The sequence below is a fragment of the Myxocyprinus asiaticus genome, chromosome 40, assembly GCF_019703515.2.
Source record: "Myxocyprinus asiaticus isolate MX2 ecotype Aquarium Trade chromosome 40, UBuf_Myxa_2, whole genome shotgun sequence".
NCBI lineage: Eukaryota > Metazoa > Chordata > Actinopteri > Cypriniformes > Catostomidae > Myxocyprinus > Myxocyprinus asiaticus.
This window is the reverse complement of record NC_059383.1, coordinates 37,071,069-37,086,656: the sequence shown is the minus strand read 5'-3', so window position 1 is coordinate 37,086,656 and position 15,588 is coordinate 37,071,069. Positions and strand designations below refer to the sequence as shown.

Here is a 15,588-nt window from a genome sequence, read left to right as displayed (position 1 = left end):
TTCGTTGAAGAAATATGCATAGTTTACACAGTTACTGATCATTCTACCAACACTGAGGTGCAGTAGCTTTGTGTAACTAGCCAGAATGCTGAAGTACCATTCAAGAGTAAGTCTTATCTGTCTTTCTACATACCAGTGATCCCAAGTACACAATGCTGCATATCACAACAGTGCAGCCTTGAAACCATGTCCAAAACTTCTTTGCATAAACAAAGTTTTGTACTGGACCCTGTCATCATTCACTATGCATGAACTTACAACCCGGTTTTCCACACCATCAGACCAATTACTTTTTCAGTTATTCTTGACAACTGAAAAAGGATTTTAAAAAAATCATTTATAGAGATTGTACACACAAACAGCAATCCCTAGACTATTACATTCATTTAGAAGACATTTTACCACTCTATATCCATACATTTATTAGAGGCAAGCATAACTAGAAAACCTTTTTTTTTTTTGACAACTGATAATTCCATGACCTTTCCAGACCCTGATATTTCCAGGTTTTCTACAACCATGGGAACCCCGTACAAAAATAAAGAAATATTTCAGTCCTAATTGCACTGCAATGGCGATTCTGAGCACTATACACAAAGAAACAGCAACAGGGGCATATAAATAGAAACCACACAAAGGCAAAGCAAGTGTCAGCTTTTTCATCTTTTTTAAATTCAGCCCTCCAGCACTGAAAAAACAAAGATTAACCATGATATCCACAATTTACCAAAATACGCCATATGTGACACCTTGCAGGCAAAACATGTAAAATACATAGGCTACATGGGCACATAGCCTATTATATATGGTTTTCACTTAAATAAAGTCACTGTGCATATATTAGAAAATAGTTTTTATATCATAAAGTTTGGAAATTAAATAGGCTACAGGAATATTCTGTGTTCAATACAAGTTAAGCTTAATTAACAGCATTTGTGGCAAAATTTTGGCTCATCCCTCATTTTCTTAAAAATAGCAAAAATCTGGGTTACAGTGAGACACTTACAATGGAAGTGAATGGGGGCAATCTGTAAACATTACAATACTCACTGTTATAAGAGTACAGCCACAAGACGTAAACAATATGCAAGCTAACATGATTTTAGTGTGATACAATTGCTTGCAAACCTTTTCCATGGAAAGTTATATCCAATTTTACAATTCCGTTGCCATGACGATGTACCCTAAAAGCGTTTTACCCTAAAACAACTGTAAAAACAATAATTTAAACAACTTTACATTTGAAATAATACACAGGTTTTTGTAAAAGCACTTTTATTAAATATGCTTCACATTTTTGCTTTTAAACCCTCCAAACATTGGCCCCATTCACTTCCACTGCAAGTACCTAACTATTATCTTGATTTTCTAAATTATAGAAAACATTTTTTTGTGGTAATTAGCATTTGTGGCAAAATGTTGTCGCTTGAGCTTTACCCTTATGTTTAAAAAAAATAACATCTGTGATGTCCGGGTCAAAAATGACCTGTATAGAGTTCAATAGATTTACAGCACACTTGTCTATTAATTATGAACATGAAAATTGCCATATGCTTACCTACATGTTTTCACACTGAATACAGGCATTTATAGTTGCATTTTAACTGGAAAGAGCACCACCTATTTGTGATTTGTGGTCAATTTACAGTACTTAAAATAAATTGACACTTATTACATACAAATTGAATTAGTCTGAAAGAAAAACAATCATTGTAACAAAAATCATAGGAATATTGCTAAAAATAACATATTATTGTACAGCAAATACATTGTCAGCATTGTCAAATCAACATTATGCAGCTGAACAACTACAAATAGCTAAGTGTGTGTGTGTGTATTTGTAAACGGTCCTACTCGACCTGCTCCGAGCGGGATTCGAACCGGCGTCCCCGGCATGGGAGGCGGGCGCGCTAACGAGGAGGCGAAAGGCTACAGCCTCTAGTGTCAGTCGCTAGTGCGCCTCTTGAGGCTAGGGGAGTGAAGTTTACACACTGCACTGCTACCTACCAGCTGGCTCCCATTACACTCACCCCCCTAAACCTCACTCCCATCCAGGTCATGGCACCACTGTATGGTCCTACTCGACCCGCTCCGAGCGGGACTCGAATTGGCGTCATGGTCTGTGTATAATATCTGCAAATACTTACCCTATAAAGCTGTGTGTATCATCCTTCATAATTTCCAAAAGCCTCCACGTCATCAAAATTATAAATATTTCCTGATACCCTGTTGTACGCAATGTATTAGATGTCTACTGCCTCCTGGTAAATGTTTCTGTTCTTCTAGAAGACCTTGTAATATCATTTCTAAAATGTTCGCCTTCATATTTTTACGCACATATCTTTTTTTAGGTGAAATCTTTGCTGAATTTGATAACGTAAAAGTAACAATAATGTTTATTATCTCGTTGAGATCTTGTGACACTCTTGACTCAAGAGCAGCTTCGCAGAGGCATTGAAAACCAGCATTAATTACCCCAGGTCAGATTTGACACGAACATATCAGGAGGGTTAACTTGTACTTAACCCGGAATATTCCTTTAAAATGTATGCACAGAGTATTTGTCACTGTCTACGCATAAGCCACATTTTAAATTCCACTTTATGTTTGTAATATAAAAACGGCAGTTACTACAATAACATCATGATGGCACTGTGGATGGCCACCTCGGTATGGAGTGCTTCTACTGTTTTGTTGTTTTTGTTTGTTTGTCCTGTGTTTAGTAATCTTTTTCCAGTCAGTTTTACCAGAGACGAACTGCTGAACATTCGACAGCATATACCAGTCAATCTTTTCCCGGATTTTGAATATTCGGACGTTTTGTTTGACATTTTAGTCAGAGGCGCGGCTGTGTTGTTTAAACGCGCTATGAGACGCAGGCGAGGGAGACGAGCAGACGCGCTGGTCAAACTCTGTTGGCGGGGCTTTCGAACAACGCTGCCGAGCATTCATCTAGCGAATCTCCGCTCTCTCCCTAACAAAACGGACGAACTACATCTCCTCACCCGCACAAACAAGGACTTTTCAACCTCTGCTACCTTGTGCTCCACAGAAACCTGACTGAGTGAAGCCATTCCGGACAGCGCGTTACATCTGCTGGGCTTCCAGATGTTCAGAGTGGATCGCATTGTGGAGTTAACGGGGAAAACGAGAGGTGGTGGAACATGCTTTTACATCAATGAAAGTTGGTGTAAAGATGTAACAACGTTAAAGAGGATGTGCTGTCCTAATTTGGAAGCGCTCTTTATTAACTGTAAGCCTTTCTACTCGCCGCGGGAGTTTTCCTCGTTTATTCTGGTGAGTGTGTATATCGCGCCAAACGCGTGTTTGAACAGCGCTGCAACAGCTGACTGATGAAATCACAGACACGGAACAACAACACCCGGACTCAGTTATTATTATTCTTGGGGATTTTAACAAAGCAAACCTCACACATAAACTGCCCAAATACAAACAGCACATTACATGCCCAACCAGAGACAGGAACATTCTGGATCACTGCTACACAACAATAAAGGATGCATATCGCTCTGTCCCTAGAGCAGCTTTGGGACTCTCTGATCACTGTCTGGTTCATCTTCTTCCAACCTACAGACAGAAATTAAAATCTGCTAAGCCTGTAGTAAGGACTGTAAAGATATGGACCAATCTCGAAGCAGAGCTGGAACTACAAGCCTGCTTTGACTGCACTGATTGGAGTGTTTTTGAGGCTGCAGCAACCGACCTGGACGAGCTCACAGATACTGTTACATCATATATCAGTTTCTGTGAGGATATGTGCATTCCTACTAGGACTTATTTTAACATTTAAGAACGACAAACCATGGTTTTGCAGAATTCAGCAGAATTCAGGCAGCTTCGTCAGGCCAAAGAGGATGCTTACAGGGGTGGGGATAAAGTCTTGTACAATCAGGCCAGGAACACACTGAATAAGGGAATCAGAGTGGCTAAAAAAAGATACTCTGAGAAGCTGAAAAACAAGTTTGCAGCTAATGACCCTGCATCAGTGTGGAGTGGCATGAAACAGCTTACTAATTTACAGGACTCCTACCCACAACCCTGTGGTGGACCAACAACTGGCTGACGACCTGAATGTGTTCTACTGTAGATTTGAAAGACCCAATCTCACACCCCACACCCACTCTGACCTTCACTTCACACAAACACCTCCTGCAACCCCCCTCCTGCTACTCAACCTGCACTTAAGATCTGTGAAGATGATGTGAGCCGTGTCTTTCGAAAACCAAGGATAGGGAAAGCACAGGGCCCAGATGGCATTTCACCTGCATGTCTTAGATCCTGTGCTAACCAGCTGGCCCCCATCTTCACACAGATCTTCAATAGTGTGAAGTCCCATGCTGCTTCAAACGATCCACTATAATCCCCATCCCAAAGAAACCAAAAATCACAGGACTTAATGACTACAGACCTGTCGCCCTGACGTCTGTGGTCATGAAATCATTTGAGAGACTGGTGTTGGCCCACCTGAAGGACATCACTGGACCCTTTCTAGATCCCCTTCAATTTGCTTATCGAGCAAACAGGTCTGTGGATGATGCAGTCAACATGGGATTGCATCATATCCTGCAACATCTGGACAGACCAGGGACATATGCAAGGATCCTTTTTGTGGACTTCAGTTCGGCTTTCAACACCATCATCCCAGCTATCCTCCAGAATAAATTACACCAACTCTCTGTTCCCACGTCTATCTGTCAGTGAATTACCAGCTTTCTGACAGACAGGCAGCAGCTTGTGAGACAGGGGAAACTCACTTCCAACACCTGTACAATCAGCACTGGTGCCCCCCAGGGATTTGTGCTCTCCCCACTACTCTTCTCCCCCTACACCAACGACTGCATCACCAAGGACCCCTCTGTCAAGCTCCTGAAGTTTGCAGATGACACCGCTGTCATCGGCCTCATCCGAGATGACGATGAGTCTGCATACAGAAGGGAGGTTAAACAGCTGGCTGTCTTGTGCAGTCAAAACAACCTTGAGCTGAACACGCTCAAAACGGTGGAAATAATTGTGGACTTAAGGAGGAACCCCCCAACACTGTCCCCCATCACCATTCTAAACAGCACTGTGGCAGCAGTGGAGTCATACAGGTTCCTGGGCACTACCATCTCACAGGACCAAAAGTGGGAGACCCACATTGACTCCATTGCGAAAAAGGCCCAGCAGAGATTGTACTTCCTTCGCCAGCTGAGGAAGTTCAACCTGCCACCGCTGCTGATACAGTTCTATTCAGCGGTAATTGAGTCTGTCCTCTGCACTTCAGTAACTGTCTGGTTTGGTTCAGCTACAAAATCAGACATCAGAAGACTACAAAGGTCAGTTCGGACTGCTGAGAGGATTATTGGTTGCCCCCTGCCCCCCTTTCAAGAACTATACACTTCCAGAATGAGGAAAAAGGCTGGAAAAATCACTCTGGACCCCACTCACCCTGCCCACTACCTTTTTAAACTATTGCCTTCTGGCCAACGCTTCAGACCACTGAGCACCAGAACCGTCAGGAACAGGAACAGTTTTTTCCCTCAGGCTATCCATCTCATGAACAGTTAAAACTGCTCCCTTTGAGCAATAACTATGTGCAATACACAGCTTAGTCTTTTTGTATTATCCAACACATCCTACCTCTTCTTTGCCATTACATTCCCTTGCACTGTACATAACTGATTTGTATTAAGATTTGCACTATGTATGTATGTATATATATATTCATTTGTGTATGTATATGTATGTATATATATTTATATATAGTCTATTGTGTATTCTATATATACTTTTTTCTTTTCAATATTTATCTATTTTTTTATTCAATTTTAATAATTTTTTTAAAGTCTTGTTGCTGTTTTTATATTGTTGTGTACTGGAAGCTCCTGTCACCAAGACAAATTCCTTGTATGTGTAAGCATACTTGTAAATAAAGCTCATTCTTCTGAAAAAGAATTGAGGTAAATTGAATGTCTCCGATATTTGCCACCGTCCTCATAAAAACTAAAGGACGGCAAGCTTTTTAAAAGTTTCTTACATTGTTTGAAAGAGATCTCAAATTAATGTGTTATTTTACAGTAGCAGTTGTGGCATTTTCACGAAAACCATCGTCACTTTGGTGTATTTTGTACAGGTTTCCATTCCAAACAGGGGCGTAGATATCCCCCCCAATAATTAAAGTAGATTTGTTCAAGCCAAATCTACGCCCTTGATTCCAATTATTTGTAGCTTTTAGCCTTCTTGTTAGCACACCCAACCATGCCGGAGACGCCGGTTCGAATCCCGCTCAGAGCAGGTCAGGTAGGACTGGTTACACATGGACTGAGCTACTGTTAAACGTGCATGCAATAGTGTGTTTATCACCCTGTAGTATTGCGAGGGTTCATTTATAGGTGATCCAAATCAATGCAAACGTCCTCAAAATATTACCAGAATCCAGAGTTTACTTTATGTTTTAAAACTCTGGAACATTACCAGTGTTAAAACATGGTGCACAAATAGCATTGCATTTCAATGCAATTAGTACTGGAATGCAGCTGTGCAGTAAATAGATGGAATACTGCACCTAACTCTTCAAGCTCCCCATGAGATGCCTAAAAACAATAAAACTAATGTACACAAATGTTGCACTGACTCACTGCAGTACAGACAGAAAAAAAGAAAAAAGAAAAAAGAAAAAAAAAACTTACCCTGCGACACACACTTTCACAGTCTGCAGGTTCAACTGCAGCACTTTCACTGGCATATTTGCACATTAAATGGAGATTACAAATATTCATGAATAAAAGCATGCATTATTTAAAGTGAAAGTAGGTTTAGCTCCAAACTGCAGTACTGGCTCAAAATGGAAGGCTGTACTGATAGTATTCCGCTTTACACCCGACAACAGCGGCTTACCTGGATCAAAACTGTCCTCATGTGTGTGTTCTCTGTATCATCTTAGGCGTAGACCAACATATGTATGCAAATGTAAAGTAACAGATATTATATGGAATAATAGCTCTGGGTTCTCGACTTTCCGACCCCTTTAGAACAGTTTGCTAATTTAAAATGTACCCAGTAGCCGTCCTGGAGCAAATGCGAGTACGTAATTTCCGGCTGACATGACGTAGAGGAAAAATAAACAGCGCCACCATGACGTTTGGAGAGGTATTGCGTTTATTGCAAATATTTGCATGCACACTTATAAACACGTTTTCTTATGTTTTTACATATTTTATAATGTTTTATTACATAGTGTTCATGAAGTCGATCTTTTGCTCCAGCTGAGCATCCAATGCAGCCTTGGGATGAAACACAAGTTTAAAAACCACAAAACACATGAATCAAATATCAATATTGTGGGATATCCAACAAGACTAAAATTGTTTATGTAAAAAATAAATAAACAAAAACAAAATTACCAGCTCTCGTTTAGCTTCCTCGATTTTCACCCGTGCCAGAGCCGGACTCTATATCAAAATAAATGTATTTATTTATTTTTATTGAAAAATGTGTCCTTAGAAATGTGCTATGGACATTCAAAAATATAAATGGTTAACTATTTAACCAACCTTTAATGTTCATCAACACAATTAAAAATGGAAAACCTTCATATGAACTGTACTTACAGGGCTCATATCACTATATGGCTCTAGTTTCTTCTTCCAAGGTAGTGTTTCCTCTTTCAGTGCTGCAATTTTCTAAGTATAGCATAGAAGATCAGAGAAAAGGGTGTAATTAATTTTTTACCTGCCTGATAGATGTAGTTTTTTCTATTTACAAAACCCTCAAATGTTATTAAGGTATAGTTCACCCAAAAATGAAAATTCTCTCAATTTTCTCACCCTCATGCCATCCCAGATGTGTATGACTTTTCTTCTTATGCAAAACACAAATGAAGATTTTTAGAGGAATATCTCAGCTGTGTAGGTCCATACAATGCAAGTGAATGGTGACCAGAAATTTGAAGCTCCAAAAGTCACATAAAGGCAGCATAAAAGTAATCCATACGACTCCAGTGGTTTAATCCATGTCTTCTGAAGCTATCCAATCGGTTTCGGATAAGATCAAACAATTTTTTTTTTTTTTTTACTATTACTCCCCTTGGCGATCATGATTTCAAGCTTGATTACACTTCCTATAGTGGCATCTAGCGCTCTGTGTATGCATCAAGCACTAGTAAGTGAAATCAAGCTTGAACTCATGATCGTGCCTAGAGACTGCAATGGCGAGACGTACAGTGAAAAAGGAGTTTTATTTTATTATGTTTTATTAAGCAAAGGATCGCTTCAGAAGATATGGATTTAACCACTGGAGTCTTATGGATTACTTTTATGCTGCCTTTATATGCTTTTTGGAATTTCAAAGTTCTGGTCACCATTCACTTGCATTGTATGGACCTAAAGAGCTGAAATATTCTAAAAATCTTCATATGTGTTCTGCATAAGAAAGTCATACACATCCAGGATGACATGAGAGTGAGTAAATGATGAGAGAATTTTCATTTTTGGGTGAACTACTAGTTTTAGCACATCAACTAACCATTTACATCATAAGAGGCTATTTATACATAATGGTAGTAGTAGGTGTGTGCAAAAATGTCAGTGACAGATAGATTAACTTTGTTTTAGTCATGTTCCATTTACGCAATATTAGCATAGTATTTAGGTCAATTAATAGTAATAGCTAACAAAAAAAAAGTAAACTGTTGGTCCAGACACATATCACTGTTGTCTTTCTTTCCATGAAACACAAACAGAGATGTTAGGCAGACTGACAGCCTCAGTCACCATTCATGTTCATTGAATGGAAAAAGATGCAACGAAAGTGAATGGTGACTGAGACATATTGCCCAGTATCCTCTTTTGTGTTCTATAGAAGAAAATCATATGGGTTTGGAACAACATGAAGGTGCGTAAATGAAGACAATTTCATTTTTGGGTGAGCCATCCCTTTTAGTATTTTTGCCATCATCAACAACACATGGATTCATTGTGTTGAACAATTTCTGAGTCTGTGTATGTGAACCGTTTAGAGTAGAATCTCCAAACTGTCATGGCATTTTTACAATGTACTGTAAGTCCTGTACGTTCTAAGTTAAGATATAGGTTACCTCTGACAACTGAAGAATGGCCTGATGGGAAAGTGCATCCTCCATATGCAGGGAGTCTAACTTTTTCTGGTCACAGAAAAAACAGATTGAGTTTGTAAAGTTGGATGAAAGATATCACACTATAAATTCATGGTTGTTTTCCAAACACTTCAACACCTTTGCCATCTTATTCCGGCAGGTGAGATCTCTGAATTTATTCTTCATGAAGTCCATATTAAGAAGTCTCTCTTCTATTGTCGCTGCTTCCACCTGATGTGTATGTGTGATCTTCATCAAATTGCTGAAAGACATAATTACATGCCTAAACAAAAGTATGAGACATCTGTGCAGTTATTCAGACAAAACTGTAATGCATAAAAAAGGAGAGAACATTAATTCCTAAACACATCTTCAAAATATTGCACTACAACAGAGACGTTGTGTTTCCTTACTCCTGGAGTTTTTTACGAAGAACAACTGTGACAGTCATCTTCTTCCTCACCGCAGAGAGTTCCCGCTGCAATCTCCTGTCTGTTTTCGCTGACTCCAGCACATCATTGGTCAGTTTATTGATTGCAGGCATGAAGCTGGAGACCCAATGGATAGAAATTACTCACAAACATCACAATTTACTTGTCAGACTTAGTTTTGATCATTTAGCAAAGACATGGCAATATATCGAATATTCACCATGTAGTCGAGATGATTTTAATGTGCTTTTTATGTGTACGTTAAATTTCATAAAGAGCATCGGTAGACTAATTTCATGATTCTTCAGGACTGTACAATTAATCAAAATAATATAAAAATGGCAATATGGTCATATGTGAATATAAAACTGTAAAAGGCTGCAATTAAAGACAGATAAACATGGTCGGTGTTCGTTTGAGAATAATCGCACATGCAGGGCTCATGGGCTCATGTTTTAAGTGATATTAGAGCAGTTCACATGCATTGTGAAAGAAAAATACTGCAGGTTCATGCATTCGTGCAATTCCAAACATAAGTAACCACTACAAGTTATTATACAAATCTACAAAGGTGGCACAGTATAACAGAAAAGGAAGAGATTACAGCGTTTCACCAGATGCAGAACACTTTAAACAAGGTGAAGGTGAAGTAAAATGGGACAGAAAATACAGGCTATTACTGGTATATAAAACAAATCTAATCCTCAAAACATGAATGATAATTCAGTATTATATTATAAAAATAAGACTGACTGGGTAAGGTCTTTTGTATCATTGCTTATTTTGTAAGTCATTTTGGATAAAAGAGTCTACTAAATGAATAAATGTAAATTTATATATATATATATATATAAAAAGGTGACCCACAGTAATATTTTGGTATTATGCAATATTCAACTGGGTTCCAAAAAAATAAGAGAAGTCGTTTTTGCACATCCTGCTCATTCACGATTTGTTTTTGTAAAAATATATGAAGGTATATAATGCTTTGTATTAGGCACCAATATATCACTGAATATAAAATATAAATATAAAAGTGCATATCAATTTAGTAATAATTAAAAAAAAAACGTAAAAAAAAAAACTGAGGGGAAACAGGTCTTTATTATTTTTAAATAGATTTTTATTAAATGCCTTTAAAATATTGAGTCTACTTGGCTACAGTGTCTGTTTGGATGAAATGATGGTTCTTCTGATAATTATTATTATTATTTATTTATTTTTAGCCATTTCATCGCAAACACAAAGCTATCGAGATTTATATTGATTATTGTCAAGGCTGAAAAAGGCTGAAAAATAGAGATATAATTTTTGTAGCAACATCGCCCAGCCTTAGTTTGTTGTGAAACCAAAATCCCAATAATATCCAGTGTGCAGTGCGGAGTTTGGAGGCAGCTTTCTAATTTGGCCCCCTCCCACCAGCTGGTGGCGCCCTAGGGGACTGCCTAGTTCGCATATGCCTAGAAACGGCCCTGCTTCCAGCTCACACAAACACATGGGAAACAAAACATGCATTCTTACAATCATCTACAATACTGTATATTACAATAGAATCACTATAAAATAAACACTGTCAAATGGGCTAAATACTGTATGAGCTGTAATTACAGTAGATCATTCATCAATAGTTTGTCAATTCTCAGGTGTCTTTTCTATAACATTTCAAATTAACAATTGTGAATTCCATTACAATGCTCAATATGTAAGTATTCACCAAATTAAGCTTTTTGTAGCCTATAGATTCACCAGATAAAGGGTTTTCACCACAGAGTTAAACACAGGAATACTACTACTATTACTACAAACAATCGGCAACTATCTGTGTTCATTTTTGCGATAACCAATAGTTACAAAAACAACTATCTGCACCGATAAATTAGTAAAACCGAAATTTTGGTCATTCATTCATTCACAACATTAAAGTCATGTTATTCTACCTCTCAAGTGATGTGTCCCTGATTTTAAGCACCTCAGCAGTGCCTTCCAGCACCGACAGCAGGTCCACTGTGGGTTTGGAAACTCCTCCGGGTTGCAGACCCACTCCCTGGAGAAGAACTTCTTGTAGGTGGGCACCTGTCATAGATGAAAGTTAATCTTATGGAACACCAGCCCAAGCTGGACAAGTAAATGAGTGAAACATGTCAATCTTGTGCTCACCATCACTGCTGTACTCTGCTGCTTTCTGCTCGTGGTCCTCGATGAGCAGCGCGATTTCTCTGCATCTCATCTCACTGCTCTCTGCCAGCTCGTGGAGAATCTCTACAGTGCGTGTGTTTACTTCAAACTCTGGTACCGGCTGCTGCCCGAACACCTTCTTGAGCCATTGGGTCACCTGAATAACATGGTACAAGCAAGTGTTGTAAGATTCAAGAATCTATATTCCATTACTGTAACACCTTGTTGTTTGTACAGTTTACATACACCTTAGCCAAATATATTTTAACTCAGTTTTTCACAATTGCTGACATTTAATCATAGAAAACATTCCCTGTCTTAGGTCAGTTAGGATCACTACTTTTATTTTAAGAATGTGAAATGTCAGAATAATAGTAGAGAGAATGGTTTATTTCAGCTTTTATTTCTTTCATCACATTCCCAGTGGGTCAAACGTTTACATACACTTTGTTAGTATTTGGTAGCATTGCCTTTAAATTGTTTAACTTGGGTCAAATGTTTTGGGTATCCTTCCACAAGCTTCTCACAAGAAGTTGCTAGAATTTTGGCCCATTCCTCCAGACAGAACTGGTGTAACTGGGTCAGGTCTGTAGTCCTCCTTGCTTGCACATGCTTTTTCAGTTCTGCCCACAAATTTTCTATCAGATTGAGGTCAGGGCTTTGTGATGGCCACTCCAATACTGTGACTTCAAATCAAATCAAATCAAATCAAATCACTTTATTGTCACACAGCCATATACACAAGTGCAATGGTGTGTGAAATTCTTGGGTGCAGTTCCGATCAACATAGCAGTCGTGACAGTGATGAGACATATACCAATTTACAATAACATCAAATTAACACAACACAATTTAAACATCTGATATACACATAATTACACTCAACAATATACAAATAATAACATACACTGTACAGTATACAATATGCACTATATAGATACACATTATTCAATAAAAATAAAAATATATAAAAAAGTATATATAGTATATATAGAATGTACAGTATTGTACTGTATTGACATTCAGGCTGTCGGTTAATAGTAAGTTGTTAATAGAGAATATAATATAATAATAATATAATTTATGACAGTCCGGTGTGAGATATAAGAGTAATAAAGTGCAGTGCTGATGTATTTTGATTGTGGGAGATCAAGAGTTCAGAAGTCTGATTGCTTGGGGGAAGAAGCTATCATGGAGTCGGCTGGTGCGGGTCCTGATGCTGCGATACCGCCTACCTGATGGTAGCAGTGAGAACAGCCCATGGCTCGGGTGGCTGGAGTCTCTGATGATCCTCCGAGCTTTTTTCACACACCGCCTTGTATATATTTCCTGGAGGGAGGGTAAGCTCACCTCCGATGATGTGTCTGGCAGTTCGCACCACCCTTTGCAGTGCTTTGCGGTTGTGGGCGGTGCTATTGCCGTACCAGGCGTAGATGCAGCCAGTCAGGATGCTCTCCACAGTGCAGGTGTAGAACCGTGTGAGGATGTGGCGGTTCATTCCAAACTTCCTGAGCCGTCTCAGGAAGAAGAGGCGCTGATGAGCCTTCTTCACAATGACTTCAGTTTGGATGGACCATGTGAGTTCCTCAGTGATGTGGACACCCAGGAACTTGAAGCTGCTGACTCTCTCCACCGGTGCTCCATTGATGGTGATGGGACTGTGTTCTCTGTCTTTTCTTCTGAAGTCCACCACAAGCTCCTATGTCTTACTGACGTTGAGGGAGAGGTTGTGCTCCTGACACCAGTGTGTCAGAGTGTGCACCTCCTCTCTGTAGGCTGTTTCATCATTGTCAGTGATCAGACCTACCACCGTCGTGTCATCAGCAAACTAGTTTACATCAGACTTTGTTGTCCTTAAGCCATTTTGCCACAACTTTGGAGGTATGCTTGGGGTCATTATCCATTTGGAAGACCCATTTGCGACCGAGCTTTAACTTCCTGGCTGATGTCTTGAGATGCTGCTTCAATATATCCACATCATTTTCCTTCCTCATGATGCCATTTATTTTGTGAAGTGCACCAGTCCCTCCTGCAGCAATGCACCCCCACAACATGATGCTGCCACCCCCATGCTTCACGGTTGGGATGGTGTTCTTTGGCTTGCAAGCCTCACCCTTTTTCCTCCAAACATAACGATGGTCATTATGGCCAAACAGTTCAATTTTTGTTTCATCAGACCAGAGGACATTTCTCCAAAAAGATCTTTGTCCCCATGTGCACTTGCAAACTGTATTCTGGCTTGTTTATGGCGGTTTTGGAGCAGTGACTTCTTCCTTGCGGCGCAGTCTTTCAGGTTATGTCGATATAGGACTCATTTTACTGTGGATATAGATACTTGTCTACCGGTTTCCTCCAGCATCTTCACAAAGTCCTTTGCTGTTGCTCTGGGGTCGATTTACATTTATCTCTGGGAGACAGAATGCGTCTCCTTCCTGAGTCCTCTTATCAGAAACTAAATGGCTAACTGACTAAAGGCTTGACATCATTTTCTGGGATTTTCCAAGCTGCATAAAGGCACAGTTAACTTAGTGTATGTAAACTTCTGACCCACTGGAATTGTGAAATAGTCAATTAAAAGTGAAACAATCTGTCTGTAAACAATTGTTGGAAAAATTACTTGTGTCACGCACAAAGTAGATGTCCTAAACGACTTGCCAAAACTATAGTTTGCTAATATGAAATCTGTGGAGTGTTTAAAACATGAGTTTAAATGACTTCAACCTAAGTGTATGTAAACTTCTGACTTCAGCTGTAAATTGTTTCAGTATGCTTAGGAAGTACAAAGCATAAGACATAAAACATGACAAAACACACAATCCATTAGAGTCTCTGTCGTACACTGTACAGTTAACCACTACTACAAGAAAGAAGAGTGAACATCTAACAGAAAAGCTGTTAACATAATTGTTTAATTCTACAAAGACAATTACTCACAATCTTGCTTTTCTCACACATTTTTGTTCAAGCTGCGCATCACATTTAATACATTTTACTTGAAATTGAACTTTCAAGCCGAATAACTGAAATATCGCGCCACACTGTTTTCTTGTTCCGGTGTCGCAAGGCACTCGCTCTCATTGGCTGGCCACATGAAAAGCTGACCAATTAAATTATGGCAAACTGAGGCTCCGCCCAGCTACAGTGTACAAAGTTTATTCCGTTTTTTTGCTCGTTTTTTGTGGCAGGATATTAACAAAACAAAACAAAAAACAAAACAAAACATAAATAAAAACTGCAAGTGTACAGCCTTAGATGAAAATTAAATGTACATTAGAAAAATAAAGGTACCAAGTATAAAAGCACCGAATTTTACGAATATTAATTAAACGTAATATTCAGTTTATTTAATTGACCATAATAAATAAATAAATAAACATGTTTATTCCATTCCATTAGTAAACATTTTTTAAAAAATTTAAAAAAAATTGAGATCCATCCCTGGAGGAGTAAGAGTGCTGTTCAGGAATTTATCAGATTTTCCAATCTGTAAAAAATAAGATTTTATAGCTTTTATTCCTCTAGAAGGTGTAGATATTAGATATTAGAAAATGTAATAATAGCAATATCAGATATATGTGCAGAAGCAATAACACTCCCCCTAGTGTCATATATTTGAATATTAATTTGGAATATATACATTGGAAAAATGGAATCAATGTAATAAACAGGGTTGGGAGAGTTACTTTTGAAATGTATTCCACTACAGATTACAGAATACATGCTGTAAAATGTAATTTGTAACGTATTTCGTTAGATTACTCAAGGTCAGTAATGTAATCTAAATCCTTTGGATTACTTCTTCAGCACTGGTAGATTTTTTCACTTGTTTTGACTATAAAGACTCTGCCAGTACAGTAAGACAAAATACAC

General features: G+C 38.6%; 2 protein-coding genes across 5 annotated transcripts in view; both read right to left on the bottom strand.

The window, feature by feature from the left end:
• Nucleotides 1-7,076, bottom strand: part of LOC127431179 (uncharacterized protein C18orf25-like) — a 35,129-nt gene extending 28,053 nt beyond the window's left edge. For all 4 annotated transcript variants that reach the window (XM_051681489.1, XM_051681490.1, XM_051681488.1 and 1 more), the window contains exon 1: nt 6,898-7,076. The gene's annotated coding sequence lies outside the window, so the exon portion shown is untranslated. The remainder of the gene's footprint in view (nt 1-6,897) is intronic.
• A 59-nt stretch (nt 7,077-7,135) lies between these two features.
• On the bottom strand, nt 7,136-14,782 carry LOC127431181 (HAUS augmin-like complex subunit 1). Its single transcript, XM_051681492.1, has 9 exons — nt 14,653-14,782; nt 11,701-11,875; nt 11,481-11,616; nt 9,526-9,660; nt 9,251-9,374; nt 9,095-9,160; nt 7,611-7,682; nt 7,404-7,451; nt 7,136-7,283 (listed from the first exon to the last, which is right to left on the bottom strand). Exons 1-9 carry the CDS (start codon nt 14,671-14,673, stop codon nt 7,230-7,232), a joined length of 831 nt encoding a protein of 276 aa, XP_051537452.1. The 5' UTR covers nt 14,674-14,782; the 3' UTR covers nt 7,136-7,229.
• Between the last annotated feature and the right edge of the window lie 806 nt (nt 14,783-15,588).

Bases quoted from the DNA above. Each gene is read 5' to 3' on its own strand.
- LOC127431181 (XM_051681492.1), bottom strand. From the start codon at position 14,673: ATGTGTGAGAAAAGCAAGATT. The intron at 11,876-14,652 runs GTGAGTAATTGT...CATGTTATTCAG, and splicing joins TGTGTGAGAAAAGCAAGATT to GTGACCCAATGGCTCAAGAA. The intron at 7,284-7,403 runs GTAATTTTGTTT...TTTCATCCCAAG, and splicing joins AGGAAGCTAAACGAGAGCTG to GCTGCATTGGATGCTCAGCT.